A 20,094-nucleotide genomic window follows, 5' to 3' on the forward strand; every position below is an offset into this window, starting at 1 on the left:
ACACATTTCATAAAGATCTTTCACATGTAAAAGATCAGAAGATGCAGTATTTCTTCTGCATTTTAGGTATTAGAGTATACAGAACACTATGTGATTAAACATGTAAGGCCAGATAATAGATTTGCAAAGGTTCTTTTATTTTAGGTTTAAGCCTGGATAATTGTGCTCTTAATCTCAGGGTAGCCAAGAAAGAGAATTGTACATGAAAGTATTTACACAAAGTTCCCAAAGCCCAGTGGATTATGCATTAGTTTGGATAATGAACTAGTGTAGATGGAAAGGAAAGAAAATCTGGGTATTTGTACAATTTCTAATGTGTTTTCCTGAACGTTTGCCAAATAATAACCCTTTAAGATTGTGCCCATGGAGGGTTATATGAAAGAAGGAACATCTGGTTTATTTCTTTGTCTAATGCCAAATCAAAACATTGTAGCTGTAATTTAGAGGAGGCAAAATAGGCGTGCTATTTAACTTTGTTGATTATATCACCAGCTTATGTTTTAAACTTAATGAAATGTCTGTTTCTGGTTTGCCAAGCGGCTAGTGGTTACCAGTACAAAGGGAATAAAAAAAATCAGGGAAGTTGACTTTAAAACGCAACTACTGAATTAAGTTTCATTGTAGCTTTGAGACTCTATAACATTAGCATAACAAAGCTTAACTGAAATGTACACTGCAGTGTTTAAAAAATTGGTCTAACAGTTCCATGGTCTGGCTCTGTGGGCTTTCTATTGTGCCGCCTTTGTCTCTGTCCCTTTTCAATAGTTTGGGCATATTGGCACCCCGCTGACAGGAACGGACCATGACTGATAGGAGGAGTCATCTTATTTGTTACTAGAAAATGAGGCATGTTACCATTTAGACCTAGCAGAAGGTATAAGAATTATTCATATTGATCATTTAACGCCGCAAACATCATGAACTGAATGCAAAATGAGAGAGAGCGGCTTTTTGTCCTGCAAATGCTATTTAAATATACCGTGATAACTTTTTATGTTAATGGTAAATGTTATTTGTAAACATTTGTACCTTTTTTCTGTTAAATATAGTTTATTTGTTAAGCCATATAATATTTTGTTTAAACATAGATATAATTTAGCAATAGGCAAAACTGTTTTAACGGATAAATAAACATTTGTTTATAAAAATACAGATCAGTTGCAAGAAGTGATGAAACAATATTTGTTTTAGACATGTTTTATTTTTCTATTAGTATATTTTGTTTTTGGTATATGATTTATATAATGAATTACATGTAGCCAATGCAAATATAGATATTTACAGCACAATGACAACATCTATGTAAAGACTCAATACAGGCTAAGTTGTCAAGATGTTGTTACACAGCACAGTGCAAAATCATACAAGTGCAACCAATCTAATGAAGGAAGATGAGAGCATGGTACACTGGGGTACTGTGCATAAACAGTGCATAATACACTATATATACACCAAGCATGTTATATATATATATATATATATATATATATTAAATATATATATAAATATATATATATATATATATATATATATATATATAGTTATAGTTATCCATTATAATTGTGATTTTTAAATATGGTTAGCTTATTTTGTAATTAACAGATCTATCACTACATACTGTATTTTTCATTTGTTTTAGATTTATTCCCCTGACCACACCAGCAGTAGTTTTCCTTCAAATCCTTCAACTCCTGTTGGATCACCTTCACCTCTGCCAGGTAGTTATGTTGTTCTCCTTCGGTGTGTCTGTCTATTACAAGTTTGTTTAAATGTATCTGTTAGAAACCATGTACTAGATGAAACACTTTGCACTTACAATCTTCTACAAGGTTTATCTTAAAGCTTCTTTACCTTTGGTTATGTTTTTAATCAAATGTTTTGCTTTGATTTTTAAACATAAAAACTGCAACTATTGATTTATTTTTATTTTTTATTGGAATAAATTGTAATGTTGGAAGTCACATTGGTAATTTATTGTTTTATATGTAGCTCGTAAACGTATGAAAAAAGAAAAAAGAATATCATTTTTTTATCTTCTTTTAGTGTGTGTTGATAATTTGACATAAAACTCACACATTTCCTGCAATGATTATCTCACTCTCTCTCGTTACTTACTAGCAGCTATATTTTTCCAGTATATACATAGATTTTAAATATTAATAACCATTGGAAACTGCACAAAAGTAGTAAATATGAGAGTTATCTTGTTTATGAATAATAGACTGTGTGCGGCTGGCTACTCCGTGCTCCCACTTCAGCTGTCTAGCAAAATATGAACAGCTGTTCCACTCAGACAGGACTCTGAAAGCCCCATTGACAAAAATGTTTTAATTTAATAAGAAGTTGTAATTGGTTACAGGATGCTGTAACTTGAAACTTCACTTTGCTACAATGTGAAAGTGTTGTTAGTTTTTATTATAAATTTGGAACACCGATAACCGAGTACATTGCTAAATATTCATCTTCTAGTCAGCAATAGCTAAAGGGGCTTACAACACAATATGGTTTTCCTAGAGTTCTCTTTATTATAGCGTTTAAAGTAATAAATACATTTGGATTTCTAAATCTAAAATTCCTAGTCAGATCCAGCTAGTTATCTTACATCACATACGGCTAGATTTGGAGTTTGGCGGTAAAAGGGCTGTTAACGCTCCGCGGGTTTTTTTCTGGCCGCACCATAAATTTAACTCTGGTATCGAGAGTTCAAACAAATGCTGCGTTAGGCTCCAAAAAAGGAGCGTAGAGCATATTTAGCGCAAATGCAACTCTCGATACCAGAGTTGCTTACGGACGCGGCCGGCCTCAAAAACGTGCTCGTGCACGATTCTCCCATAGGAAACAATGGGGCTGTTTGAGCTGAAAAAAAACCTAACACCTGCAAAAAAGCAGCGTTCAGCTCCTAACGCAGCCCCATTGTTTCCTATGGGGAAACACTTCCTACGTCGCACCTAACACTCTAACATGTACCCGAGTCTAAACACCCCTAGCCTTACACTTATTAACCCCTAATCTGCCGCCCCCGCTATCGCTGACCCCTGCATTACACTTTTAACCCCTAATCTGCCGCTCCGTAAACCGCCGCCACCTACGTTATCCCTATGTACCCCTAATCTGCTGCCCTAACATCGCCGACCCCTATGTTATATTTATTAACCCCTAATCTGCCCCTACAACGTCGCCGACACCTACCTACACTTATTAACCCCTAATCTGCCGAGCGGACCTGAGCGCTACTATAATAAAGTTATTAACCCCTAATCCGCCTCACTAACCCTATCATAAATAGTATTAACCCCTAATCTGCCCTCCCTAACATCGCCGACACCTACCTTCAATTATTAACCCTAATCTGCCGACCGGAGCTCACCGCTATTCTAATAAATGTATTAACCCCAAAGCTAAGTCTAACCCTAACACTAACACCCCCCTAACTTAAATATAATTTTTATCTAACGAAATAAATTAACTCTTATTAAATAAATGATTCCTATTTAAAGCTAAATACTTACCTGTAAAATAAATCCTAATATAGCTACAATATAAATTATAATTATATTATAGCTATTTTAGGATTAATATTTATTTTACAGGTAACTTTGTATTTATTTTAACCAGGTACAATAGCTATTAAATAGTTAAGAACTATTTAATAGTTACCTAGTTAAAATAATTACAAATTTACCTGTAAAATAAATCCTAACCTAAGATATAATTAAACCTAACACTACCCTATCAATAAAATAATTAAATAAACTACCACAATTACCTACAATTAACCTAACACTACACTATCAATAAATTAATTAAACACAATTGCTACAAATAAATACAATTAAATAAACTATCTAAAGTACAAAAAATAAAAAAGAACTAAGTTACAGAAAATAAAAAAATATTTACAAACATAAGAAAAATATTACAACAATTTTAAACTAATTACACCTACTCTAAGCCCCCTAATAAAATAACAAAGACCCCCAAAATAAAAAATTCCCTACCCTATTCTAAAATACAAAAATTACAAGCTCTTTTACCTTACCAGCCCTGAACAGGGCCCTTTGCGGGGCATGCCCCAAGAATTTCAGCTCTTTTGCCTGTAAAAAAAAACATACAATACCCCCCCACAACATTACAACCCACCACCCACATACCCCTAATCTAACCCAAACCCCCTTAAATAAACCTAACACTAATCCCCTGAAGATCTTCCTACCTTGTCTTCACCATCCAGGTATCACCGATCCGTCCTGGCTCCAAGATCTTCATCCAACCCAAGCGGGGGTTGGCGATCCATAATCCGGTGCTCCAAAGTCTTCCTCCTATCCGGCAAGAAGAGGACATCCGGACCGGCAAACATCTTCTCCAAGCGGCATCTTCTATGTTCTTCCATCCGATGACGACCGGCTCCATCTTGAAGACCTCCAGCGCGGATCCATCCTCTTCTTCCGACGACTAGACGACGAATGACGGTTCCTTTAAGGGACGTCATCCAAGATGGCGTCCCTCGAATTCCGATTGGCTGATAGGATTCTATCAGCCAATCGGAATTAAGGTAGGAATTTTCTGATTGGCTGATGGAATCAGCCAATCAGAATCAAGTTCAATCCGATTGGCTGATCCAATCAGCCAATCAGATTGAGCTCGCATTCTATTGGCTGATCGGAACAGCCAATAGAATGCGAGCTCAATCTGATTGGCTGATTGGATCAGCCAATCGGATTGAACTTGATTCTGATTGGCTGATTCCATCAGCCAATCAGAAAATTCCTACCTTAATTCCGATTGGCTGATAGAATCCTATCAGCCAATCGGAATTCGAGGGACGCCATCTTGGATGACGTCCCTTAAAGGAACCGTCATTCGTCGTCTAGTCGTCGGAAGAAGAGGATGGATCCGCGCTGGAGGTCTTCAAGATGGAGCCGGTCGTCATCGGATGGAAGAACATAGAAGATGCCGCTTGGAGAAGATGTTTGCCGGTCCGGATGTCCTCTTCTTGCCGGATAGGAGGAAGACTTTGGAGCACCGGATTATGGATCGCCAACCCCCGCTTGGGTTGGATGAAGATCTTGGAGCCAGGACGGATCGGTGATACCTGGATGGTGAAGACAAGGTAGGAAGATCTTCAGGGGATTAGTGTTAGGTTTATTTAAGGGGGTTTGGGTTAGATTAGGGGTATGTGGGTGGTGGGTTGTAATGTTAGGGGGGGGTATTGTATGTTTTTTTTTACAGGCAAAAGAGCTGAAATTCTTGGGGCATGCCCGCAAAGGGCCCTGTTCAGGGCTGGTAAGGTAAAAGAGCTTGTAATTTTTGTATTTTAGAATAGGGTAGGGAATTTTTTATTTTGGGGTCTTTATTATTTTATTAGGGGGCTTAGAGTAGGTGTAATTAGTTTAAAATTGTTGTAATATTTTTCTTATGTTTGTAAATATTTTTTTATTTTCTGTAACTTAGTTCTTTTTATTTTTTGTACTTTAGATAGTTTTATTTAATTGTATTTATTTGTAGCAATTGTGTTTAATTAATTTATTGATAGTGTAGTGTTAGGTTAATTGTAGGTAATTGTAGGTAGTTTATTTAATTATTTTATTGATAGGGTAGTGTTAGGTTTAATTATATCTTAGGTTAGGATTTATTTTACAGGTAAATTTGTAATTATTTTAACTAGGTAACTATTAAATAGTTCTTAACTATTTAATAGCTATTGTACCTGGTTAAAATAAATACAAAGTTACCTGTAAAATAAATATTAATCCTAAAATAGCTATAATATAAATGTAATTTATATTGTAGCTATATTAGGATTTATTTTACAGGTAAGTATTTAGCTTAAATAGGAATCATTTATTTAATAAGAGTTAATTTATTTCGTTAGATAAAATTATATTTAAGTTAGGGGGGTGTTAGTGTTAGGGTTAGACTTAGCTTTAGGGGTTAATACATTTATTAGAATAGCGGTGAGCTCCGGTCGGCAGATTAGGGGTTAATAATTGAAGGTAGGTGTCGGCGATGTTAGGGAGGGCAGATTAGGGGTTAATACTATTTATGATAGGGTTAGTGAGGCGGATTAGGGGTTAATAACTTTATTATAGTAGCGCTCAGGTCCGCTCGGCAGATTAGGGGTTAATAAGTGTAGGTAGGTGTCGGCGACGTTGTGGGGGGCAGATTAGGGGTTAATAAATATAACATAGGGGTCGGCGATGTTAGGGGCAGCAGATTAGGGGTACATAGGGATAACGTAGGTGGCGGCGATTTGCGGTCGGAAGATTAGGGGTTAATTATTTTAAGTAGCTTGCGGCGACGTTGTGGGGGCAAGTTAGGGGTTAATAAATATAATATAGGGGTCGGCGGGGTTAGGGGCAGCAGATTAGGGGTACATAAGTATAACGTAGGTGGCGGTCGGCAGATTAGGGGTTAAAAATTTTAATCGAGTGGCGGCGATGTGGGGGGACCTCGGTTTAGGGGTACATAGGTAGTTTATGGGTGTTAGTGTACTTTAGGGTACAGTAGTTAAGAGCTTTATAAACCGGCGTTAGCCAGAAAGCTCTTAACTCCTGCTTTTTTCAGGCGGCTGGAATCTTGTCGTTAGAGCTCTAACGCTCACTGCAGAAACGACTCTAAATACCAGCGTTAGAAAGATCCCATTGAAAAGATAGGCTACGCAAATGGCGTAGGGGGATCTGCGGTATGGAAAAGTCGCGGCTGTAAAGTGAGCGTTAGACCCTTTAATCACTGACTCCAAATACCAGCGGGCGCCCAAAGCCAGCGTTAGGAGCCTCTAACGCTGGTTTTGACGGCTACCGCCGAACTCTAAATCTAGGCCATAGTGTTTTGTGGCCTTTTTTCTGTTCTTTCTTTTTATTCATAATTTCAATATTTTTATTTCTCATCAATGTGAAAATGAATACTTTGTTTTCCAGAGTTACACCTTAAAGGGACATGAAATCCAAAAATTTTCTTTCATGATTTAGAAAGAGCATGCAATTTTAAACATCTTTCTAATTTACTTCTATTATCTAATTTACTTAATTCTCTTGATATACTTTGCTGAAAAGCATATCTAGATAGGCTCAGTAGCTGTTGATTGGTGGCTGCACATAGATGCCTCTTGTGATTGGCTCACCCATGTGCATTGCTTTTTCTTCAACAAAGGATAGCTATAGAATAAAGCAAATTAGATAATAGAAGTAAATTGGGATGTTGTTTAAAATTGTATTCTCTATCTGAATCATTAATGACAAATTTTGGGTTTAATGTCTCTTTAAAGGACCACTGAAGCCAAAATTAAACTTTCATTATTCAGATAGAAACAACTTTCCAATTCACATACATTATGTAAATATGCATATTCTTTTTATATGCACACTTTGAGACACCAGCTGCTACTGAGCATGTGCAAGAGTCACAGAAAATACGTATATGCATTTTCTGATTGCCTGTTGCATAATGCAGTGGGAAGGAAAATAAATCTACTAATCATGTGACATTCAAACCAAGTATTTTTCATTGCCTATTTAGTATGCATTTATTGATTATGCTAATCTACTGTGTTTTAATGGTCCTTATTTTTTTGTGCCATCTATTTAATATTTGCTAAAATGCATTATCAAAGCTACAGCTGTTTATTTAATTAGGGTCAACATTTGCTTTGTATTTTCTAGACCTGAAATAGGAATGGTTAGCGTTTTACATGCAGAGTAACGCAGTAGCGCACGTAAATGCACCTTGCAATGTGGTTTGCTAAACATTTAATTAAGTCTGTGTGTATACAGCATGCTGAGTGATTTATTGATAGGGAATTGCCACTAAATCATAAAGTTGGCCTTTTAGCTGGAATGATCTGTGAGTGACAGCCAGCAACAGCTGCTGCTACAAGTGCTCTAAAACTAACTTATCACAAGCTAATCTAGATCAACAAAATATTCATTTTTTTTCCAAAAGTCTCCCACTCCATACCCTATCGTTCTGTCAAACAGATATCCTTTGTTGCTACCCCTTTGCATTATTTCCAGATACCACGTTTACTAGAACTTCATGATCTGGAACTGTAATCTATTTTGTCTCCAGCAAAAATGTTTTCCCCGTCACCAAAATTAATGAGGAGAGATTTTTATTTTATTTATTTATTTATTTTGGATAAAATAACTCAGTCTGATTAATGTAAAAGTCTTCATGGATTGAAAAGAAGATTATTGGCAATAATAATTTCTTATGGTTTTAACTACAGTTGTGTAAGTCTAAGTTGTAGTATTTTAAATCCACATTTCCTCTACTTCAGTCCTTAGAACACCTCTTGTTTATGTGTAAAATTATGCTTGCCCCACATTCCATAGAGAGCCCAAAAAGTACATTCAGTAACCTGCAAATAAAATGGCTGGTTTTATGCAATTTTGCTTTTTGGCCTGTTTAGGGAGCATGGGACAAAACACAATTTCCCCCCAAAAACAAGAAGTGTTTAATGTAAACTTTAGGTAACTCTAACTTGTCAGATGTCAATGATTTCCCTGCTAGGGCTAATCAGAGGCTTAATCTGTGTGATGAATTTAACTGTACTCGGGTCATGTGTCTTGCTTTGAGTACTTAAAGTCTGGACACCATTTTGTTTTTTATGGGCTGTCCGTGCACCTTTAATAAGAGGATTTACTGAAGTCATGTACTTCAAAGGGCTTTTATATTTTTATGGATTTATTTCCGTAAACATGTGAGCAGCTATAACTCTTGACATGTTTGGAAAATTTGGACGCTGCTTTTGCTTTTTCAGATTTTGTTTACAGGGGGCATTGAGGATGTTTTGTCCTTGGTTTGCTAGAAACTGTAAATTATATTACTTTGTGAGTTACTCAACAAGGAATCTGTAATAAATTAATTCTTCCTTTCCCAGACACGTTTGTGTTACCCATAGGCTTTTTCTTTGATGTACATTTCTGGTTTTCTGTGGTGTATCCATAATTTATTAATGTTGTTGCTGCATTATTCAGTTGGTGAGGTTATATGGAAAGTGGTTACCGTGCACATAAATCATTGATTTATTTTCCTTTGCTGAGAGGAGATATTACTCGGTTACGTAACTTTTTGCAACACCATTTAAAAGAAGTCTGATTTCCTTTTATTTTGACTGTCATGTTACACTATGATTTGTTCTGTGCACAGACAATTTGAAAGCTTCATAAAAGGGGATACACTAAATGAGTATATTAGCAAGTTAGTGCCGTAACCATATTACAAATACATCTGAGCACCTATTTTGGGGATGTCTTCTTTCTGGTTGTGATTATGCTGAGACCCATATGGTGCTAATAATGCAAAATGAGTTATTTGCTTGGCCCTAAAGGAATACAAATCACCATTGTCAGTGTGTTAATGAACTTCATCTCTATTATAAAAACTGGTAATTTATTGCTAAGTCTGTATAATGGAATAGCATTCACTTTAATTAAAATAAAATAGTATATTGTTTTCCATAAATATGATTTCTTTTTAAGTTAAAGTTTATAACATGTTTGTATACATTAATTCATTTTAGATGGTACCTTACTAACAAGTATGATCCTACTGCTGTTATCCGTGAACACAGATTCTCAATCCTTGATATTATCACGTGGGCCGTTATAGCTCTCATCTGAATTCTACCAAACTGACCATGTCTACTTGTCATTTAAACTGACTTAACCAAACAAAAATCTACTAGGCATAAAAAAGTTATATTGAAGTGGTTTGAATTGATTTAGAAATAGACAAGAAGTGTATATTTGTGTACATCTAATCATAAAGGGTTAATCGCTCACTGGCTTAGGCTGACAAATGCTTACTCCCAACAGCCCTATTAAAGAGCACTGGCATGCAGGCTCAGGTAATTAAAACAATAGATTATTTTAGTAAGCAGCAGAGGAATAAAACAAACACACAAAAAAAGAGTATAATACATTTTAAAATAACTTACTTTTATGTACTTTAAATGTCCCTTTAATGTTAATAACTCGGGTTCCATTTGCAATTTTGGCATTTCATTAAAAGTTAGTATTTATTTATTTTTTACAGGTGCTAACCAGTGGTCTAGACAAGGAGGGCAAACACCTTCATCTCCAAGCTATGAAAACTCTCTTCACTCCCTGGTAAGAGAAATTAAAAATGTTTTCATTTACAAAACAAAGCTTTAAAAAATCCTATTTTTATTTTTTTATTACTGTCTGTCCATCGAAGAAATCAACCGTATGATGTTACCGAAAATTCTTTGCAAGCAAATGGTCTGGTTTGACTGAACAATATAAAACATACAGGGTGTGTCTCACCATCTGTTCGTTGGGCGTCAGACCTCTGCTTGAAAGACAGCTGCTGTTAAATTGCAGTTATGGGAGTCCAGTATCCTTCCATAAACCCATAGCTAATTTTTATCACCAGTTCATATTTTTATCAGATTGTTACTAAAGGGGCATCAATTATGTGGTTTGCAATTATAATATGTCTCTAAACACAAACCCTAGGTATAAAGGACTTATCATGTTTTATAAGTTTTCCAACTTAAAGCTGACCACAAATCTTGAAGCATCTTAAGCTTTCATAGACATTGTACATATTTCTTGTAATTGTTCATCCATTGCATGGCCAGCAGTTTATTTAGTCTTGTATTTCCTTTACATGTTTTAGTTTTCATAGTTCACTGATTTAAAAAGAATTTTAAAAATTGTGCGATCAGCAATAGAGCCCTTCTGATCTTTATACACCACAAGCATTTAAAGGGGCACTGAAGGCAAAATTAAAGGGACAGTAAAGTCAAAATTAAACTTAAATGGATTTGATAGATTAAAATGTCATAAATAACTTTCCAATTTACTTCTATTATCAAATTGAGTTAGTTCTCTTGGTATCCTTTCTTAAATAGGATAGAGTTCAGGAGCATGCACGTGTCTTTAGCCACCTGGCAACAGTGTTTGTAACATTGTTTATAGCATTGTTATAATGTACATAGTTGCAAACACTGCTATAGACACATGCACACTCTTGAGCTCCTATCAGTGTACCTAGATTATCTATCAAACAAAGGATGCCAAGAGAACAAAGCAAATTTGATCATTGAAGTACATTTGAAAGTTGTTTAAAAATGCATTTTCTGTCTGAATCATGAAAGTTTAATTTTGACTTTACAGTCCCTTTAAACGTTCATGGTTTAGATAGAGCATGCAATTGTAAGCATCTTTTCAGTTTACTTCCATTATTAATTTGTTCTCACACTTTATATATACACACTTTCTGAGCCACCAGCTCCTACTGAGCATGTGCAAGAGTTTGCAGTGTATACATATGAGTCTAAAATTGGCTGATGGTTGTCACATGATACAGTGCAGGGAAATAGAAGCAATCTTTGAAATTTCTCAACAAAAAAAAATACTGATAAATGGAAATTCCAAGTAAGTGCTGTTGCATTGCCCTTTTATGGTGCATTTGTGGATTATGCAAATCCTACTGTATGAGTGTGCTGTGTTATACAGTTTGTGTAGTATAAAAAAACACAATTTTTGAAATATCTAGGTCATATAAATATTTTCAATCATATATGTTTTTAATATGAAATCATTAATGCCGGGATAATTTAACTGTGTATTTAAATGTTTAATAGTTTTTGTTTTTGCCTTAAATTTACACCTGAAATCTTGGCCAGGCTTGTTGGTGTTTCTTGTGAAAAAATCATTATTAAAGGGACAGTCAACACCAGCATTTTTGTTGTTTTAAAATATAGTTAATCCCTTAATTACCCATTCCCCAGTTTTGCATAACCAACACACTTATAATTATACACCTTTTACCTCTGTAATTACCTTGTATCTAAGCCTTTGCAGACTGCCCCCTTATTTCAGTTCTTTTGACAGACTTGCATTTTAGCCAATCATTTCTCACTCCTCGGTAAATTAATGTGCATGAGCTCAATGTTATCTATATGAAACACATGAACTAATGCCCTCTAGTGGTAAAAAACGGTCAAAATGCATTTAGATTAGAGGCAGCTTTCAAGGTCTAATAAATGAGCATATGAACCTCCTAGTCTTAGCTTTCAACTAAGAATACCAAGAGAACAAAGCAAAATTGGTGATAAAAGTAAATTGGAAAGTTGTTTAAAATTACATGCCCTATTTGAATCATGAAAGTTTTTTTTTTTGGACTTGACTGTCCCTTTAATGATGAGTCCTTTGATAGAAGTGAATTTATGCCCAGCCCTTCTGCATTTGTATATGGAGTTTGTCTTCTCTAGCGTTGAAATCTTGTCTCTACAAACTTCTGCATTAACTTGACTAACATTTCTTGCTGACATACATGTCAGCTGTTTCCTCGTCTCCTTTTTAATCAGTCTTAACCTTTGCTTTGCTTCTTGTTCTATCTTGACTTTGCCAGAAAAATCGGGTTGAACAGCAACTTCACGAGCATTTGCAAGATGCTATGTCCTTCTTAAAGGATGTCTGTGAGGTAGTAGTATTTCTTTAGATGGTGCTGTATGTGTATCTTTTTCCTACTTTCATTTCTCATAAGATTGAAAATATTGTCTACATTTTGGCTATCTTGTTGCAGAGTAATAGAAAGGGCAAGAAAAAGTTTGTGGCATTAATCCCTGAGTGGGGAAATTAAAGTTTGTAACAGTGTCTTTTTATTCAAATTACATTGTGTAATGCTTGACAAAAAAGGCCACATTAGCATTAATTATTAGGGATGTGCATTCAGGTAGTAAGGATCCGAATGCAGAAGTAAGCAGCTGCTCGTGCCCTTCGGATATTTTCGTAGCCGGATTGATTCCTGTAAAAGATCCACACTCTGATCTGGATTTGCGAAGGGCATGCCCGGCTGCTTACTTCTGCATTTGGATCCTAACAAACGACCCAAATGCACAGCCCTATTAATTAATAAATATATATATGTGTGTGTGTGTGTATATATATATATATAATATATATAGGTAGCCCTCAGTTTACACCGGGGTTAGGTTCCAGAAGGAATGGTTGTAAATCGAAACCGTTGTAAATTGAAACCCAGTTTATAATCTAAGTCAATGGGAAGTGAGGGAATTAGGTTCCAAACCCCTCTCAAAATTGTCATAAGTAACACTTAATACATTATTTTTAAAGCTTTGAAATGAAGACTTTAAATGCTAAACAGCATTATAAACAGTATCAAATAATCACACAACACAGAATATATAATTAAACTAAGTTAAATGAACAAAAACATTTGCTAAACTGCATTATAAACCTTATGAAATAATCACACAACACAGACTCTAGCATTTGCATTTTGCAAACAGTTCTTTCTATGCATTCCAATCTGGACTGATTTATAGACAGGAAGATCTTGTTCCTATGAAAGCTGCTCGATAGCTCATGTCTAGCTAGACTAATTAATTCCAGCCTGTTTGTGTGCTTGGCTTTGCATCTCTTTGCTGCAACACAAGCGGACAGCTCCACCTACTGGCTATTTTAATCAATGCAATGCTTCTCAATGCTTTTCAATAGCAGTCACATAACTGAAAAAAGGGTTGTTATTCTGAAACGGCGCATATTGAACGGGCGTAAATCGAGGGCCACCTGTGTGTGTATATATGTGTATATATACATATATATATGTATGTATATATATATAGAGTGTGTGTGTGTGTGTGGTGTGTATATATATATATATATATATATATATATATATATATATACACAGTATATATATTCACAGAAGAACGCACTCACATACTTTTCTCAAAGTCAAACAGCAAAGGTTTATTGAACGTTTTCGGGGAGATAACATCCCCTTCATCAGAATACCACATTCTGATGAAGGGGATGTAATCTCCCCGAAAACGTTCAATAAACCTTTGCTGTTTGACTTTGAGAAAAGCCTGTTAGTGCATTCTTCTGTAAAAATATTTAAGGACATTATTGCACCCAGGTAGCTGTTATTTGGTGGGTGGATCTAGAGAGTGGATTTGATTTATTTATATATATATATATATATATATATATATATATATATCCAAACACCAACTTCTTCCCTCTCAAGGACATCCGCCTGGGTGCAAACTTGAGCAAAATACAGGAACCGAAAAAGATGCACTCTCAGGTCTTTTAGTAGAATAAAGATTTACTTTATTTGCGGAACGTTTTCAAGGAACAAGTCCCCTTCGTCAGCATTGACGAAGGGGACTTGTTCCTCGAAAACGTTCCACAAATAAAGTAAATTTTATTCTACTAAAAGACCTGAGAGTGCATCTTTTTCGGTTCCTATATATATATATATATATATATATATATATATATATATATATATATATATATATATATAGCAAGAAACTTGCACTCACTGGACTTTTTCAAAGTATCAAAATTTAATGTGACGTTTCAGAGATGGAGTATCCCCTTCCTCAGACAAAAGTGAAATGACAATACAAGCAGTTTAAAAAGACAACCAAAATAGTGACCCCTCCCCCCAATTAGGACAAAAACGCCAAAAATGGTAGTCATAGCTACCACACAATCAAATGACGTGTTGTTAAACGAAACAATTATTGCTGAAAAATTCAAAATTGATTGATCAAGTGATTAAGTATTATAGTGTAAAGCATTAAGTCATGTGAAACAGTAACCATAATTAAAAAGTGTAATAAAGAAGTATATTAAAGAATATATACCTATATCTGGCAACTATGGAATATAGAATTCTAAATACTATGTGTTATGAACACACTCGCGCATTTCTCATTAAAAACTGTATATGGGAACCTGCGTCATCGAAAGAAACACTAACTAGCACACACTAAAAAACTCACAGTCTCAAAGTTCTAAAGCAAAGAGGGATGCATACACAACACAGTGCCATGGAAGATGAGGGAACAAGACATTGCTAATAAGTAATTGTGCATCTATAACTATGCATAGAAAAAAGGTTTAACTCACACGCTCAGAAAGAAAATCCGCCAGGACCGGTCATGGCGAAAACCGGAAGTGGAGGGGGCGAGTAGTGACGTCATGTCACCAAGGCAACGACTAGAGCGTTGCACACTGAGGGCGCATAGTCAGACTGTGGAGCGCAGTAGCCAATATCAGGCTATAGAGCGCAATATCCACTGCGAGTACAGAGAGGTGACCTAAGTATATGCAGGAGAGTACAAATCACACCGCCACAAAGGATAAGTTTTAGTCTGTTAGGTAAAACTCATAACCAAACGGTAACAAGAGGTCCTGGGTCTCAAGCCAATATACCAATGGGAAAATGTGGATCAGACACTAAACACCCTAACATGTGCAATACCAACATTACACCTAAGGCAGGGAAGTAAAATTAAAGTAATATAATAGGTAGAAACTAATATAACTAGATAGCAAAATAAGGAACTAGTGAATAAAAAGAAGTCACAAAAGATTCAAATCAAAGTGGGTAATACACGGCTCATATCATGTACCTTATCAACAAATAAAAAATTGTCACAAATAAAAAGTGAGCAATAATAGACACCTGTCATCACAGGTGGTAAGCCGAGAACTTTAAATATACACTTCAAAACTATACAGGTATTGGCTATTGAAGAATGAACAAACATACTAGAAAACCAGGACATCAGGCAGAACAGACCCCAAATCTAAACTAGACGCTGTGGTGGCATACATCAAAACTGAGCTTTGAACAACTGTGAGCCTCAAAGCCACAAAAGAAACAAAGGTGACACAGGTAAGTACATACAAAAGAATACAAAGGAATCCTATCCACACATACAGAGGATAGAAATAGCAAGCACCCATCCACCAGATCAAAGGACGCAGACACATATGTCAGATTGAAAATTAAATGGATCGGGACTCTCACGAGTGGAGAAAATGGATCAGGACCCCCACAAATGAAAAAGCTGGTGAATATTTCGCTGGAGTATAACTCTCAAGGATTATGTCCATAGACTTTTCTTCTGGTCACTACAAGAAGCAGTGCCAATCTACCACTGTATTAAGTCCATTGGGTTGCGTTGTCTTCAGGCGATGGATCCATCTTGCTTCTGTTTGTAATAAAATCGTGTTGCGATCACCTCCTCGTCTCAATGGGGGAATATGATCAATCAGAATGAAACTTAAGTCATTCACTGTATGGCCAGCTTCAACAAAGTGCCTGGCCACCGGTTGATCACTTTTATGATTCTTCAATGCTATCCTGATGGCTGACCTGTGATTGGTAAACCTTGTCCTGGCGTCATCTGTCGTTTTTCCGACATAAAAGCGCCCACAGCAACAGTTCAAAAGATAAACCACATGTGTTGTCGTACACGTGACAAAGTGCCTGATCTTAAATCTCTTGTTCGTGTGGGGGTGGGCAAATGTTGAACCCGTCAACATAGAGCTGCAGGTTGTGCAGCCAGTGCACCTATAGCAGCCGTTCTTCTTCGTCATTTGTAGCCAGTTGGATGGAGTGTAGCAATGGGCTGGATCAGTAATCAGAGCATCTTTCAGGTTCCTATTACGCTTGTATCCCACTCTGGGATGTTCCCACTCTTCAAATGGGAGGGAAGGATCGCTCTTGATGTTATGCCAATATTGGTTAAGGCTATTGCCTAACTCCCTCATAGACTGACTGTATGTGGTAGTGAAGGTGAGTCTTTTGGTGTCGCTTCGAGGTGTCATTTGTTTCCCAGGTTCCACATTCGTGACTTCTTGCATATTCTTCTTGATTAGTTGAGGATTATAACCTCTCCGTTTGAATTTCTCCGCCATCGCTGTGAGTTGGGTTGACATCAATGCAGGTTCACTGTTATTTCTTACTACCCTAAGAAGTTGGGCTTTAGGAATATTTAAAGTTCTCGGCTTACCACCTGTGATGACAGGTGTCTATTATTGCTCACTTTTATATTTGTGATAATTTTTTATTTGTTGATAAGGTACATGATATGAGCCGTGTGTTACCCACTTTGATTTGAATCTTTTGTGACTTCTTTTTATTCACTAGTTCCTTATTTTGCTATCTAGTTATATTAGTTTCTACCTATTATATTACTTTAATTTTACTTCCCTGCCTTAGGTGTAATGTTGGTTTTGCACATGTTAGGGGTGTTTAGTGTCTGATCCACATTTTCCCATTGGTATATTGGCTTGAGACCCAGGACCTCTTGTTACCGTTTGGTTATGAGTTTTACCTAACAGACTAAAACTTATCCTGTGTGGCGGTGTGATTTGTACTCTCCCTGCATATACTTAGGTCACCTCTCTCTGTACTCGCAGTGGATATTGCGCTCTATAGCCTGATAGTGGCTACTGCGCTCCACAGTCTGACTATGCGCCCTCAGTGCGCAACGCTCTAGTCGTTGCCTTGGTGACATGACGTCACTACTCACCCCCTCCACTTCCGGTTTTCGCCATGACCGGTCCTGGCGGATTTTCTTTCTGAGCGTGTCAGTTAAACCTTTTTTCTATGCATAGTTATAGATGCACAATTACTTATTAGCAATGTCTTGTTCCCTCATCTTCCATGGCACTGTGTTGTGTATGCATCCCTCTTTGCTTTAGAACTTTGAGACTGAGTTTGTTAGTGTGTGCTAGCTTGTGTTTCTTTCTATGACGCAGGTTCCCATATACAGTTTTTAATGAGATATGCGCAAGTATATGTTCATAACACATAGTATTTAGAATTCTATATTCCATAGTTGCCAGATATAGGTATATATTCTTTAATATACTTCTTTATTACACTTTTTAATTATGGTTACTGTTTCACATGACTCAGTGCTTTACACTATAATACTTAATCACTTGATCAATCAATTTTTAATTTTTCAGCAATAATTGTTTTGTTTAACAACACATGTCATTTGATTGTGTGGTAGCTATGACTACCATTTTTGGCGGTTTTTATCCTAATTGGGGGGAGGGTTCACTATTTTGGTTGTCTTTTTAAACTGCTTGTATTGTCATTTCACTTTTGTCTGAGGAAGGGGATACCTCCATCTCCGAAACGTCACATTAAATTTTGATACTATGAAAAAGTCCAGTGAGTGCAAGTTTCTTGCCACATATATCTATTATCCACTAGCACCCTGGTTGCAGAAGTTTTGAAGTGAGAGTGCTCATCTTGGCTTTATATATATATATTATATATATATACATACATACATACACACCTTGTCCTCTTTTTATTAAAATTCTTGTGCACACAAGTCTACTGCTGCCATATTTTTTAATAGCATAAATGTATAGTTACAGAAGCTATCAAATTAAAATTTGACACACACACACATATATATATATATATATATATATATATATATATATATATATATATATATATATATATATATAACAAATGTAATCGTATATTTTATTAACCTCTATTCAACCTAATAAAAATGTAATAGTGCATGCCTGAGAATACAAGACAGTGTGTTTTTTAGGGGTATTGTATTACTTTCTAACTTTCTATCAGATGCATCAGTTTACTAGTAATTTCCATTCATCTTGGTTTAGTTAAAGGGCCACTGGCAAATGTATTAGAACAGCAATATAGTGAAACAATGAACCGTAGCATTCTAATAATCCTCTGTTCAGCTTTATAAGGCTAACAATAACAGTAAAATGGATGCTGGGTCATGTGATCTGAGTGCTAAGCTCTCATACTGCAAGTTAATCATGTCTGCACTTGTCAGCTCAGTCTCACAGCTGCTGTACTCTCTAACAGAAAAGGCTCATGAATTTCTGTATGTTGTTCATGTTTTAGCTCCTCTTTCACTAAATTAATCAACTGTGTTCTGAGGGTACTTTTTTAAACATGTGAGGTTTGGAAGTAACCTGTCAATATGAATTTAAAAAATGGACATATAAAGAGGAGACATTGTACCATTAAGCCTTTCACTATATTGTTGCAATCCATCTGTCTATATCCCTTTAAATGATAACATAGTTTAACATTTATTCCAGTACTAATTGTTTTTATGGATTTTCCTGTAGGGAAAGAGTTCTTATGGCACATCTGCAAATGTAATATTGTTGAAGTCATTATAACAGTTTAAATTAATCCTGAGTTACATTTTGGCTTTATCGCAGCAATCTCGAATGGAAGATCGCTTGGATAGACTTGACGATGCTATCCATGTACTACGGAATCATGCAGTGGGACCTTCAACAAGCATGGCTGCTGATATTCACAGTTTACTGGGTGCTGCCCATAATGGGTCCCTTGGAAGTCTGACTGCAAACTATGGAACATCTGGATTAGTAGTGAACAGTCGGCAGACCTCAATGGTAAGATTAGCATATTATTATTATGTTTAATTACCACTATACTAATATATAACCATGCGTGAATAACAAATGTTATGGATTCAACATTTTCAAAATGAAAAATACAACCATAATTCACCGGTACTTACATTCATATTGCAGCCAAGTTGACAAGACTCAAATATATAAATATGATATAAACAAGAAACATTTCAAAACTGAGAGAGGTTTTCCTTTACTAAACTCGCCACTAGAGAGAACTGAGAATAGTTCAGAATTTGGGTGGAATGTGGGAAGGTTAGGAATGGTTTGATTTTAAAGCTCAACAAATGAACTTGTAAGTGATAGTATGTTTATAAGTAATCAGGTTTGCACTGCGAAATACCCCCCATCCTTTACATTACACAACTGCATTTGCAGGTACAGTGGTTTGAGAGAAAAAAACAACATAAAAATCGGACGCTTGCAATGATCCCTACAATCCTGATATACCCGTGCCCAAAAGCAGAGACTTTGTGTGGAGTATATTTTAGCTTATACACGCATTTTTTCCAGATGTGTAATAATTGGCAGAACATTTTTTTTCTCCTTGAAATACTGTGCAGAGCGATTGAATAGGAAAGGCAGTCAAGAGGGACTGAATTTCAGGCGTTCTGGTCTGGAAAAGCTGTTTATTGTAAATTGGAAGTAGACTTCAATAGCAGATGCTGGCAGAATGCTGTATGAATGTGAATGTTAGTCTGTGCAGACCTAAAATCTTACCTCCCCCCCCCTTAAAAATAATGAATAGGGTCTGAACACAGCTGCAGTGGAAGCAACATTGGAAAGGAAACATTTTTCAGATTAATCCCAAAGCAGGGTAAAATAATGCATTCCATCT

The 20,094-nt window shown here is 36.0% G+C and overlaps 1 protein-coding gene across 1 annotated transcript in view; it reads left to right on the top strand.

Annotated features, from left to right (window-relative positions):
• LOC128644003 (transcription factor 12-like) overlaps positions 1–19,235 on the top strand; it is a gene marked incomplete at its 3' end in the record, with an annotated part of 29,536 nt that extends 10,301 nt beyond the window's left edge. Inside the window, exons 5-8 of the mRNA XM_053696769.1 lie at positions 1,640–1,718; positions 10,036–10,109; positions 12,382–12,453; positions 19,038–19,235. Coding sequence (XP_053552744.1) covers positions 1,640–1,718; positions 10,036–10,109; positions 12,382–12,453; positions 19,038–19,235 — 423 coding nt within the window. The remainder of the gene's footprint in view (positions 1–1,639; positions 1,719–10,035; positions 10,110–12,381; positions 12,454–19,037) is intronic.
• Between the last annotated feature and the right edge of the window lie 859 nt (positions 19,236–20,094).

This window comes from Bombina bombina, unplaced genomic scaffold, assembly GCF_027579735.1.
Source record: "Bombina bombina isolate aBomBom1 unplaced genomic scaffold, aBomBom1.pri scaffold_1829, whole genome shotgun sequence".
In the NCBI taxonomy this organism is placed as follows: Eukaryota; Metazoa; Chordata; class Amphibia; order Anura; family Bombinatoridae; genus Bombina; species Bombina bombina.